This window comes from Triplophysa rosa, linkage group LG1, assembly GCF_024868665.1.
Source record: "Triplophysa rosa linkage group LG1, Trosa_1v2, whole genome shotgun sequence".
Classification (NCBI taxonomy): Eukaryota; Metazoa; Chordata; class Actinopteri; order Cypriniformes; family Nemacheilidae; genus Triplophysa; species Triplophysa rosa.
Window position 1 is genome coordinate 4,490,769 of NC_079890.1, and position 14,187 is coordinate 4,504,955.

At 35.6% G+C, this 14,187-nt stretch overlaps 1 protein-coding gene across 1 annotated transcript in view; it reads right to left on the reverse strand.

The window, feature by feature from the left end:
• Positions 1–469: 469 nt before the first annotated feature.
• Positions 470–14,187, reverse strand: part of LOC130561625 (astrocytic phosphoprotein PEA-15) — a 41,269-nt gene continuing 27,551 nt past the window's right edge. The window contains exons 3-4 of the mRNA XM_057346081.1: positions 6,585–6,740; positions 470–6,463 (exon numbers count right to left, since the gene is read on the reverse strand). Coding sequence (XP_057202064.1) covers positions 6,399–6,463; positions 6,585–6,740 — 221 coding nt within the window. The 3' untranslated portion in view covers positions 470–6,398. The remainder of the gene's footprint in view (positions 6,464–6,584; positions 6,741–14,187) is intronic.

Consider the following 14,187-nt stretch of genomic DNA (forward strand, 5'->3'; position numbering starts at 1 on the left):
TAAAGAGACTCCAGTGAAATATGTTTAAAAGCTCAGGGTACAAATGTTAACAGGGATGTCAGTTTGGGGTGGACCTAAGTTGCACTTTTTTTTCTATTCCTTTTGTCAAGATGTAAAATACATAAATAAAATTATATAGTTATTATTATATACAATTTTAGTCTGTTGTGTTGGAAATAAATGTTAAAAAAAAGTATAATTTATAAAGCAACTGTGTGGTTACGGAAACTTTTTTTTCCTTTTGAGTACATATGAGATTTGGACATATTCTTGAACCTTTGATAAGGACTTCTTGCTTTTTTCGTTAATCTTGACGCAATGGTCTCTGTCCATAACAGATTTAGCATATGCACAAATCGTTTTCCAGAGGCTTAGTTTTTTTTAAGTTATAATAGTTCTTTGGTGATTTAAAATTTAGAAATATCTTTATAACAGTGAGTATGTCAAAAAACAGGCATCCAGACAGATCTGTAGGTTAGCAAATATATTTTAATATACAATATAATATTTATATATTCATTGAAGCACAATGACAAAATGGCATCAATTCTGCTTAGACTAATTTACTCCAAGAGAGAAGCCACACTGTAGGTATATTTAACAAACATGTTTCCATACAAAGTGTGTTTTTATAGCTTTGCTTTCATTACAACATAAGACGAGGAGAGAAAACCAATACTGAAGAAACGCTGATAGGTTAAAAGTTCAATGCCATAAGAGGAAAAATAAGACGCGCACAGAAAAGTCCTCAGCGAGAACAATCCGCAAAGCAGAACAAGTCAAAGTGTCATTTAAAGCAAGAATCGGTAAATAAACATGGCGCTGGATTGACTTGCTCCAACCAGTTTAATTTGTTCCTTTATTTGCTTGTTACCATGCAGAGACTGTATAAAATATAGAAAGCAAAATAAAATCTGACCACAGCTGATTATAGCCACTAGTCTGATTTCCAAACACCTGTTCTAGTCAAATCCTATAGCACTGTCACCAGTTAAACACAACCACATTTCTAGAAGAACCCCGCCAAGTGCCCACAAAACATCACACTGCTGCTAACCTCTACTGCACACATACACTGCAACACATCTAAAGGCAACAGGTGCAAACCCTTTCAAATCATATTGAAGCTTCTTCCTGTGAGAATCATGACTAATGCAAACACAAACAAATCAAATTCTAAGATGCTTTAGTTCTTCCTGTGAACTTTACAAGATCTTATTGGCACATTCATTTTGCTTTTGCAAGTTGCATGTTTATATTTTGCTACAGATATGCATAAAATGATCAATATATTTCACTCAGTCTATTTTCCTTATTTATTTGAGGAATACGAAATTATACATAAACCGTCCCAGAATTAGATTTTGTTCACATATATATATATATATATATATATATATATATTAATGTATAATTTTTGTGATGAATGTCTCATCTGAATTACTAATTTACTACATTCCACGCCATCTTCACAACACCATCGAAATCACTCTTACAATCCTTCCACAATGTCAGTAACAGTATCACACATAAACCAATGTTTTGTTACGCCATCTCTGCACAAACTGCCCACCTCACAACCTGACAGGGAATTTAACAATACAGTGCTCTTTAAAGTCCCAGTGAAATAAAAAATGACAATTCTTATTTTTTCATGAAATATTGCAGCGTTTATAGTAAATAGCTTATCAATGTGGGTCATTTTCTTTTTAAGATTCATGTACCCTCATGATCTTCAGTTAAAATCTGAAAATGCACTTCCACCCTGTAATGACTATCCATCTCAAATGACATAAACTAGACGGCTTGGCCGGAGCATCCGTTAACTTCAGTCTGCTGCCAGTTTCATTTCAAAATCAATGCAACAGCTGTTTTTACACATCCAATCAATTCGCAGTGAAAAACACGAGCCATGCCCACTCATTTTCTCCTTTGGAATTCCTTTTCACTCGGAAAGGTGTCAGAATACGGAAGTAAAAACAATCGGGGGGTTCACGGGGACTTTAAAGGTTTTCTTGCATTTGCACAAGGGTCAAGTTTAGAACGTTGTTGATGATGAGTATTACAAACAAAGAGAACAAGCATTGAACACTGGAATTTGAAAAGAAAAAGAAATGACAAAATGATGTGTAAATTATAAAGTTATCAAAATCGAATATCAAAGGATCTAGAGCCCACTGCCCTGCATTAAAATGACCTCGTCTGACCCGTCACGCTTACATTTACAATTAATAATAGATGTGGCCCACCATGTCCGGTTAGTAAACATACTTAAGTACACCAAAACAACATACAATTGCATTAAATAAATTAATTCATAATAAAACACTTATATAAATCCACAATATACTTTATATGTACAACTTAATGTAAGAGAACAAAACATCCCATGAAGAAATGTGCAGGTTATATTTTACTATGTTCAAAGGAAAAAAAAGGTTAAAGAAAAAGACCAAACGTGTTTCTCACTACAAAAAAATTATATTCATCCAATGATTTTTTTAATCAGCCATAAACTAAAATAACTACAAAATAATGCCATGATAAAATTACAACTGTAGGCTACTTGTAGTGTAAACTAAGTATTGTGGCGTCTATGCTTTCCACAAAATGTAACTTCATTTTTTTCTTTTGATTTTGGGGTAAAATATGACCCAGGTAGTTCTTTTCGTTTTTTTCTGCTTATACTAAACATCAAACACTCGTGTATAAGTGTTTCTGTTATGCCAATAGTGATAAATCCTCAGCATTTTCTAGTTTTTGCAGCATTATCAAGGCTGATATGTTTTCATTACCGTGACATTTCATTTGACAAGCAAATGATTATGAGCCTGCTCTGTTAGTTCTCATACATCATCACACGGTTTCATTTGGCCGAACACAGAATAGTCTAGAGAATTGCATGTAGTGGTTAATAATGACAAGAATGTGTCTCCAAGCGAAAGAGGCGACACATGCATGCACAGTGCCGAATATTCTCTGCATAGAGGAAGAACAAAATACATGAACGACACGACTGTGCAAAGAAAAAGCTTCTTATTCCACTGAGCTTTGCTTATTTCCTGTTAGAAGATGAAAATTCATTTTAATATGCCTCTCGTTTCAACGGGACACACTGAAAAGGGCGACTAAATATGGCTTCTTCAATGCTCCCGTGGAGGGGCTTCAAAAGATCACCAAAATGAACGTAAACGCAAAGCACAGTGCTTAAAAGAGGCCCTTGGTATAGAGAAATCTACAGAAGCACCTGCTCAAAATGAAATATAGGAGCTTGTAGATATACGTAGACGTCTAGTGTTTGAAAACCACCATCGATGACTTGAGGACATGTGAAGCCCTTGGTTGCTGGTCAGGGGATACAATTCTACGCTTGATTGGTAAAACTAGCATTAGCATATAGAGAGCTGAATTTCCAATGAACACAAGATATTAGGAAACAAATGTACGTAAACAACCATAACTTCACTGAACAGATACAACAAAACAAAAAGAGTGGTTATCGTTGGAACAGTTTTGGCCACAAATGTCCAGAGAAACTCTTAAGGACATTACAGCGGGAACATCACCACAGTCACGATGTCACACACAGCAAAATTCACAAAGATGCTATTTGTACACAATTGAGAAACTTCAATACAACAACAACATAAAAAACTCTAGAATAAATATATTGTACAATCTGTTTTCCAGGTGGAATGATGGACTGTTTACTCAGCCTCGTGTCATTACCAAACATTTCACCTTTTCACGTTTAACAGAGTGTTAATCCTGCAATTTTCCATAAAATGAAAGTGGATGGTGACCAGTGCGCCGTGTCAAGCAAAAGCAAGTTTGCACCAAGTTTGACTAAGCAAACGTGCGAGTCAGGTCAGTCTTATTTCTATCGCAAAGCAGCTTTGTGGAAAATTCTGCAATACTAGTGTCTTCGAGTAAATACAAATCATTCAAGGGATAGTTCACCCAAAAATTGAAAGATCTGTCATGATTTACATCATTTTGAAATGACAAGTGGGTGAGTAAATGATGACATCATTTTCATTTTTGAGTGAACTGTCCCTATTACAAATAACTGCATTCAATTCCTCTGCTCCTCAGACGAAGCTGTCGCACGCCGTGGAAAATAACACACGAGTCGCCTGGACCAGTGTTGGGTAAGTTACTCTGAAAAAGTAATTAATTACAAGTTACTAATTACATATTCAATAGTGTAATTAGATTACTGTACAAATTACACTCTCCAAAAAGTATTTAGTTACTTATTACTAATTACTTTCTACATCCTACATCAACCTTGATTAGTTAAGTGATTCAAGGATTGACATGAAACGGCTCTTTTAATTCATTCAAATAAATCATATAAACTACATAAAGTACTCTTATTTACTGACCAAAGTATTACAAATGTGAGAATTATACATTAAAGCATTCATTTTAAAGTTAGACTTTGAATTTTGATGTTAATTCCACTATTGCACACACATATATTACACAGAGTATTTAGTTTAATTACATCAGAAGTAACTGTAATTAAATTACAGAAAAAATAAGAGTAATCCCTTGCTTTACTTTTTAAAATGAAAAGGAATTCAATTACAGTAACTAATTACTTAGTAACTAGTTACACCCAACACTGGTCTGGACTACATTTATGAAGCTCAACATCCCTAGTCCCCATTCGCTTTCACTGCTATGGTCGAGAGCAGCGTAAACCATCCATAACATTTCTCATCCCAGAAATCAGAAATTCACACAGGTTTGGAATGACATGAGGGTAAGTTTGCTCGTTTCATTTGAATGTACATTTAAAAGGGCAACACATATTTAGGACCATGTGCCATCGAAGCTTTTTACATTTTAGACTTTAGGCTACCGTTTTAAGCGCCCGTCTGCATCTCTTCAACAAAATAACAAAACAGAATCATTTAAAGTCACAGAAACAACAACTAAACGACGCATGCTGCTTTCATGCGTGCATGGAAATACAGACGTGCTAAAAACACGCACGATGTCCTCGAAAGCGCGTCTATAAATTGAAAACAACAGTCTAAGCTGAGCTATGACACACAGTGATCAAGCACATTAAGTTAAAACAGTCTTTCAGCAGATGAAGGTGATTATTTGTGATATTAAAATGTATAACCACAGCATGAGCCTGCTGTGTTAGAATTGTAAAAGAAAATGTGTCTGTATTAAAGTACACTTACTAAAAAGATGCAGAGTAAACTAGAAACAAAACGGCTAAAATGATGAACTGTTTGGATCTCTGATATTTATGAGAGATACCTACAGATTTTTGGCAATGTAGAGCTCTGGAATTGTATAATATATTTATTTACTCTTTAACCAACTTATTTCTATTTTAGACATAGCTGTTGCTTCCCCTTTATTTGTAGATCGACCTAATGTTTCACATAATGGCATCGTGAGACATTAAAATCATTCACAGTAGTATTACGTTTAACAATTTGTGGTTTTAACAAAAATATATGCCTTCTGTTTACTAATCCAAATACTGCAGTCATGGAGCTAAACAATTCATAAAAATCGAATTAAAAAATTGAATGACTCTTTTTTTTGTTCTAATTTTTAATAGGCCTGCCATTATAATATAAGAGGTAAACACCTCATTTTACCCCCATACTGTACTTTTGTTATAGATGGGTGTTCATATAATCCTTCATTTATAATGATATTTGCTTAAAACAGCTGTCATTTGATAAAAAAGGATGACTAACCGATAATATAATAAACTATCATTTCTATAATTAGGAAATATAAAAAGCAATTATAATCATCTACTTTAGGTAAGTGCATACCCTGGAATAATGCATGATATATCTAAAGAAGGCAAATATTGGCTTTCTATGTGGCAATCACACAAATTCAAAGATTATTTCAAAATTCAGACAATTCATCTGTTAATAAGTCTTTTTCTCCTTTTTAAAGGGAATGTACTGACCTCAGGTCTTCCCACACTACTAGCTATGGAGCAAATGTGGCTTAGTAGCTAAATGTGTTATCTTTTCTAGATTCGCATCAGTTAGCCCAAGAAACAATGTACTTCTCTGTTTGTTGGTCCGACCAACTCCTTTAAACAAACTCTCTCTCGCTAACAGACATGAGACCACACAAGAGTAAACAAACGCAGAATGTGGACCCTTTCGCTTTACATTTGCAACTGTACTACTAGTCTTTCAGCGACTGTCTCTTTGTCCTTTCGTCCAAATTTTCCATAATTGGTGTGCCTCCGTGGCTTGGGCAAAGCTGTAAAGCATCTTGGCGATCTGATTGGCTGCTTAGCTTCTGTACTGTGGGGGGTAAGTTGGGCGTGGTTTAGTGATGATGATGGGCATGATGAAGTGCCAGGGAATGTGGAGCAGAGGACCTGAACTTTGACCTCACGCTTTTTTGGGCGGAGGGGCCAGTTTGATAATCTCATCTTCTGACGGCTGGCGAATGATATCTAAATCACAGAGGAGAGAAGTGTTAAAAATATATATTATATTTATCACATACTGTATATATAAAAATACATATTATATTTGTATCGAAATATTGAGGTTTTTAATGAATGGGATTCGTACCCTTGTATTTCTTCGCAGAGGGGATGCGTGTGAGTTTGGTTTCAATCTCATCGTCTTCAGAGATCTTCAGCACAGTCGTGCGGTACTCAATGACCCGGGTCAAGAGGTCAGGCCGCCGTGAGATCTCGAAGATGTGCTCGATGTAGGATAAGTTATCTGCGCATGACACACGATCACAGAGAACACCAAGAAACAAAAGAGTAAATGCTGTCAAGCTGTACATGCAGGTACTTGCGAGGATACTGAAAACTGCAAATGTTAAAAACGCCATTTCCACCCAAGGTTTGCCTCTCACAGCTCATCTTAATAACTCCACTTTGTACATGGAATTAAAAACATCCATACAATAATAATAAAATGAATGTAGTTAATAATACAAATAATAATAATAATAATAATAGGAATAATCATTTGTCTTGTTTATTTTATCAAGTTCAAATATAATGTTTTTTTCCCAAAAAATGTTAGATAGAACCTTATGATTTCAGGGCGACAATTTGCTGAGAAAAGCCTTTATTGTTTGGCTTTTATATTATACTTTTTATTTATATTATTATATTATTGTTTTAAATTTATTATGATATAATAAATATCATCAACATTTGCTGAGAAAAGCCTTTATTGTTTGGCTTTTATATTATCATTTTTTTATATTATTTTATTATTGTGGTAAATTTATTATGATATATAAATATAATCAACATTTGCTGACAAAAGCCTTTATTGTTTGGCTTTTATATTATAAATTTTTTATTTATATTATTTTATTATTGTGGTAAATTTATTATGATATATAAATATCATCAACATTTGCTGAGAAAAGCCTTTATTGTTTGGCTTTTATATTATAATTTTTTTATTTATATTATTTTATTATTGCGGTAAATTTATTATGATATAATAAATATCATCAATATTTGCTGAGAAAAGAGTCTTTTGCAGTGGTTGTCAACTCTGGCCCGCGAGATCCATTTTCCTGTCGAGTTTAGTACCAACCCTAATAAAAACACACCGGAACAAGCTAATCGAAGTCTTCAAAAATAGGCACAGAGTATCACATTAAAGTACTGCGAGAGCGATTCAAAAGCATACGGAGCAGTACGCACTTGAATCGCTGTCACGGCACTTTCTTGTCTTACACCGACAGATTTGCGCAGCGCCGCATTAAGTTAAACGTGTCTATACTAGGGTTGTCACGGTACCATAAACATGTCTTACGATACTATACCAGCTGAAGTATCTCGATTCCAAGTAGTATCACGATGCTGTGCCATGTTCATAATTCAAATCTATACAAAAAACACAGATTTAGATGAAACATTTTGTATTTACTATATTATACTATTAAGTATTTACTGTATTTACTATATAATACTATGTATAATACTTTGCACCAGAATATTTTTTGTATTAACTGTGGTAATTGGATAAATTGTAGCAAATACTGTAGTATACTTAAATATTCCCTATGGTAAGACTCAAAAACACTAGTGTCTGAGTTTTAGTAGTTTACTGTAGTAAATACTAAAGTACACTAGATCATTTTTCACATGGGAACTAATTCAAATGTGGGACAAATTTCATTCATACAACAGTCTTTATAAAGGGAAATATTAGGCTTACTTTAAATGCAGAACTAAGACGGCCAATTGTCCACCGAGTTAGTGAATCATTTAACCAACTCGTTCAAAACGCTAATTTGAATCATTATCTCGTCGGAGTCATTCAAAACACACATTCATTTAGGAGATAAACACCGCAAAAAGGCAGATGTAAGTGTTCAAATGAATATTAATGCGCATATGCAACATTACCTATGGTACTACGATACTACCGTTTCAAAAATAGAGAGGCATCGCGGGTATTTTGAAGCTTTAGCATCCGTAGCACCGGTACACCGTGCAACCATAGTCTATACTGAAGACCTTGATTAGCTTGTCCAGGTGTTTTATTAGAGTTAGACTAAACTCGAGAGTAAAATGGATCTCGCGGGCCAGAGAACTATGGAAGCATATTGGTAGCAATTATCAAATTGAAATGCAATTTGCAAAATGGCAATGCAGTATGTAAAATGACAATGCATTTATGTCTTTAAATATACATTTAAGATAACACATGTGCAACATTAGGTGCAACATGAAAATTCAATAACACAATTGACATTTGTCCGTTCCTACACTACTTTTAATATGTATTTTGAAATGCATATTTTAACGCTCTGTGGCAAGGGGGGCGTGGTTTAGCGAAGCCTGCAGCGGGAGAGAGAGTGGGGAGACGAACGGGGAGTGAGTGGCGCTCGCACAAATAACGAACACCTGTGCCTCATTCCAGTAACTGGCGTGGGGAGGCTTGAAAGCCAGCGAGGCAGAGACAACGGGGAGTGAGACCGGAGCTGACGGCTGATGTGTGCGGAGTCTGGACGAGAGAGCGACGGACTCTAGGAGAAAGGCTCGAGAACCCGAAGAGACTTCTTATTGTTTAAAGTTAACAGTGTTGGTGTGTGCGCGTACAGCGCTGGTGTTACGAAAGAGAAATAAAACGTTTAAGTCGTCAGCTCTACCCCGATTCCAGCCTCTTCCTTCCTGTTCCCACGAACTCTTGTTACACGCTCTTTAAGTTGCAAAATTCAATTAAAATGTATTCCCCGGATTGAGTATATGTGTTTAAGATAGCCAAGCAAAACTGTTGCAAAATGATCATTCAAATGTTATTTTCCCTAAATGCATTAACATTCACGGGTTGAACATTTTGGATTGCATTTTCATTACACAGCGTGCCGAGTGTTGCAAAATTCAATGTGGACTTGAGAATGCATTTCGAGCTGGCCACGCCCCCTCCCCGATACAGCGTCATTGCGTGAAGGCGGAGCCAGGTGTACATGCGTTGAAGTGAGGCTGCAGACAGAGCTGATAAAAGCAATAAATCGCATGCACACGAATTAGAGCACAAAGACAGAAATGGCTTAAGTGTTTCTTAAGATTATTAGGTGTCTGTAGACGATAGAACTAGTAGCTACATTGTTAGAACATCTCGCANAACACGGATGGGTCGTGTTTGGGCTGTACAGTCTCACAAAACGACAGTGGTGTAAAGTATTGGAGTAAATGTACTTAGTTACTTTACTTAAGTATCTTTTTGGCTACTTTGTAGTTGTACTGAGTATTAAAGATATTAGCAACTTTTACTCTCTACTTAACTACATTTTTGAACAAGTATATGTACTCTTTACTCCACTACATTTGTAATGACTAATGCAATTACACATTACATTTTGCATGCCACCTATCTTATAATTAATATTGCCATTTACAGGGCAATGAAGGTACTACAATCTTGTGGATTTTGCCTTAACTTACAAAAACTTGTCAACATGGCTTCTTTATATGAATATGAGTGCAGTATCAGGTAGATGTCAATCGCTGGCGGTTTATACACGGTTAGCCCTTACCCGCTATTTCTACAGTAATATATTGGCAACACTGTTGCCAGCTAGTTACTGTAGGTCACACATCTACAAAAGCTCTTATTTTTAAAACTAACTCTTCCTAAATGTGCTCTAAACATGTTTGCTCAAAATTTGACCATGTGGTGGGACTATTGCCATGAAGTGATGTAAACCAGTAAAAAGAATGTATAGTATTTCAATTTTCAAAAGTGCTCTCACACTATATAGACAAAATATTAACCTATAGAATGAGTCGGACACAGAGAAATGAACAATTCACATATGAATCTCAACAATGGTGACAATCAACTGAACAGCTTCATGCTGCAATGCATGCTGGGTACATAGTACAAAACTCATTCATGATTGTTTGTCACCATTGATGAGGTTTGTATGTCAAGTGTCCAGAGGTGGACAGTAACGAAGTAAATTTGCCTGAGTACTGTACTTAAGTACACTTTTTGAGTATCTGTACTTTACTTGAGTATTATTTTTTCTGAGTACTTGTACTTTAACTTGACTACATTTGAAAGACAAATATCATACTTTTTACTCCACTACATTTATAAAAAGGTCCAAAAGTAGAAAATGGTTTCTATGCAGCGGGGTTTCCTGTGTGCCAATTTATCTGGCTTGCGATCTGCCAGGACCTTTTACTGTTGCCAAGTATTTCAGTTTTTCTAAGCTCGCGGTTTTCCGGCAAGCTTTGAATGGCCATTTGGCAGATTTTTTTAACGCAAATCTGGCAACTCTGGGATCTTCCCCGCTAAACTAATGTAAACGTAGCGCTGCTACATCGTTGATAGCGCTCTGAAAAGGCAAATAGAACATTAAAAGAGAAAAAGGCACATGTTAAAGTGTGGTGTAATCATCTGTGGGTTACGATCAGTCAAAGATCGTTGAAACATTGTCATGAAAATGATCGGCATAACGGCTAAACGGTAAATAAGCATCACATACACCTTGAGCTACACGTGCGTGTTAACTTCTGATCTGCTGCTATATCATTAAAGCGATTTGGAAAATGAATGATGTTTTTACTGAAGTAACTATAGTTGAAGTATTCCTGTTGAAATAAAAACAATAGAACCCTGCCCAAAATACAACATAAAATGTAATGGATTTAATGGTTATAATGGGAATTGTACTATGGATACTTGTTGTCTACTTGTATGTGATGGATTCTATTGTGGGATGGTAAATCCTATTGGAATAAAACCCAAAACACACTACAAAGAGGAATTTAATTTAAAAATCTCATTCTAATTAAAAAATTCATTGTTTTTTTCAGCAGGGATGGTATTTGCATTAAAACCACAGTATCCACAAATTTACCATTTTCTAAATATAGGAACCATACTCCAATTAATAATCTTTAGTAAAACCACAGCAACTAAACATACCATAGTTTCATTATATTCATTATTATACTAGCTATAGTTTATGTTTGTAGTTAAATTATGGTAATAAGTCCAACAAACACATGGCTTCTACACTTTACTATTTACAAGAACCTTACTACTTACTGGTAAATTGCTGCTAAAACTGGTAAAGGGAATATACAAAATAAAAGAACACTGCTCATAAATACATATAGGCCTAGGGGGCTAATGAGGATAATTAGGCTAAATGATCATACAGGATTATATCTAAACTAAACATATTGTGCTAAACATATAAAGCTCTTAAAGGAGTTGCTCACTGCAAAATTTGCCCCCATTGACTTTCCATAGTAGGAATAAAAACTACTATGGGAAGTCAATGGGGGCAAATTTTGAAGTGAACTACTCCTTTAATACCACTGATTCTGTGAGCTACTCGGTGTATTCAGTAGGGTGCTTCAGAGGCATAAGGTATACGACAATAAAACAATGCACAACTGACATAAAGGAAATTTACTTTTAATACTTGAGTACTTTTAAAAGCACGTACTTCTGTACTTTTACTCAAGTAAGAATCTGTCTTTACAACTTTTACTTGTAGTGGAGTAATATTTGACCAGTAGTATCTGTACTTTCACTCAAGTAAGGAAGTTGTGTACTTCGTCCACCTCTGCAATCTAACTGTGTCTCAATTGCAAAGAAAGATTTTCTGACAGAGATCTTTCCATTATAACATGTAATCACTTTACCAAACATATCTTAATAAATCTTAAATGCTATATTATTATTATTTAATGATTGAATTCTTTCAGATGTATCTTCAGTTACTAAGCAAACATAAAGTTGCGGTTCCTGTAAAGTCCCTTTCAGTGTTATTGTATAAGTGTACATTTTAAAGCTACAAGAAAGTCAAAGAGTCCAACCAAAGCAAACACTGATCCCATAATGGTGACTTAAAACATAATTGAACCACTATGAACTAGAGTTAAATCTCAATGGCTGGTTTCCCGGAGGTTTTAGCCTAATCCAGACTACTTTAAAATGAGTGGCATCTTGATCGAAAACAACTTGCACTTGATATCTTAAAATATATCAGTGCGATTGTTTTGTCTCAAGATGCACACTGTAATGTTTGTTTGTAAAGCATGTTTTTAAAAACGCCTTAAATATCCTAATTTAACTAAGCCTAGTCCTGGTTTAGGCTAACCCTGTCCGGGAAACCGCCCCAAAAATCTTACACAGATGACAGAAATAAAGTGAAAGTGGTGTCTGTAATAAGTGAAGATGTTATATGATGTTTGTGTTTAATTCTCCTCTGTGAATCTTGACAGATTTATTGTGTTCATCTGTTATTTACACTTGTTCATCTAAGACTGTGTGACTTAAGTGCGTTAATAGATTCTTTAATAATGTATCTTCAAACAGCCATTGCAGTAGTTTACTGTAAAACACCTACAGTAACTAGCGGCAACAGTGTTGCCAATATATTACTGTAGAAATGGCAGGTAAGGGCTAACAGTGTATGTGAAATGAGGACATGACTGCAGCTGGCGATGAGGCCCAAACCAGCATGTCCAGTGCAAAAAGGCTTTGACTTTTTAATTCTACTTAACATTATTTTATTTATCTGTTATATTGAAGAGACCTTTTTGAAGGACTTTGGTTTACTTATGAGCACTTGAGCTTAAATGAGACTTGGGTGTTTGTAATAGATGTAGGTTATGGTGTCGACCATGATTTGTTGCATTTTGAGGTGTTCAGTCTTATTATGATTTAAGAAAATAAATGCGATTGCTCTCCTCACAAATCAACTGTTTCTAGTTTTTCACTGACGTGTCTCTTAAGTGTTGAGGACTAGTGCTGCTTTGAGCCTACATTCAGTATGAGTAAAATACTCAAGTACTGTTAAAATCAGATACTCGAAGACTTTTACTGAAGTCGTTTTGGAATTGGTGACTTGTAACTTGTAATGGAGTCATTTTCACTGCACGGTATCTGTACTTTTACTTAAGTATGGTTTTCAGGTACTCTTTACACCTCTGCAAAACGAACATTTCTGAATGATTGTGTGAAGATATTGTGACTAAACAACACTCAAAATACTGAATGTGTTCATGATGAAAACGCGTCTGCACGCGTATGAGAAAGTCTACATGAGACACTCAGCATAGCGAGCTCACCACCTAATAAGGCAGATAATTTTCTGCGAGATGTTCTAACAATGTAGCTACTAGTTCTATCGTCTACAGACACCTAATAATCTTAAGAAACACTTAAGCCATTTCTGTCTTTGTGCTCTAATTCGTGTGCATGCGATTTATTGCTTTTATCAGCTCTGTCTGCTGCCTCACATCAATGCAGTACACCTGGCTCCGCCTTCACGCAATGACGTGTATCGGGAGGGGGCGTGGCCAGCTCGAAATGCATTCTCAAGTCCACATTGAATTTTGCAACACTCGGCGCGCTGTGTAATGAAAATGTTCAACCCGTGAATGTTAAAGCGGCAGTCCGTAGGATTGGCCTCTTTGTCGCCATCTCAGTTTGTAATTGCTACTGCAGGTGAGTGGAGTATTTCTTTCGTGAGTTGTGATTCGGCACTGCTCAACTGCGCGGATGAGTCTGATGTTTTGAGTCGTGGCCTGTGACACTGGTGAGAATCTTCACTGTACATCAGTAGCGCATAATAAACACAGATAACATGGCAGATGATATAACAGAAACAAATAAGAACATAAACAGAAACAAATGCGCAAATGGAGGCTGTGTTGAAGTGCAT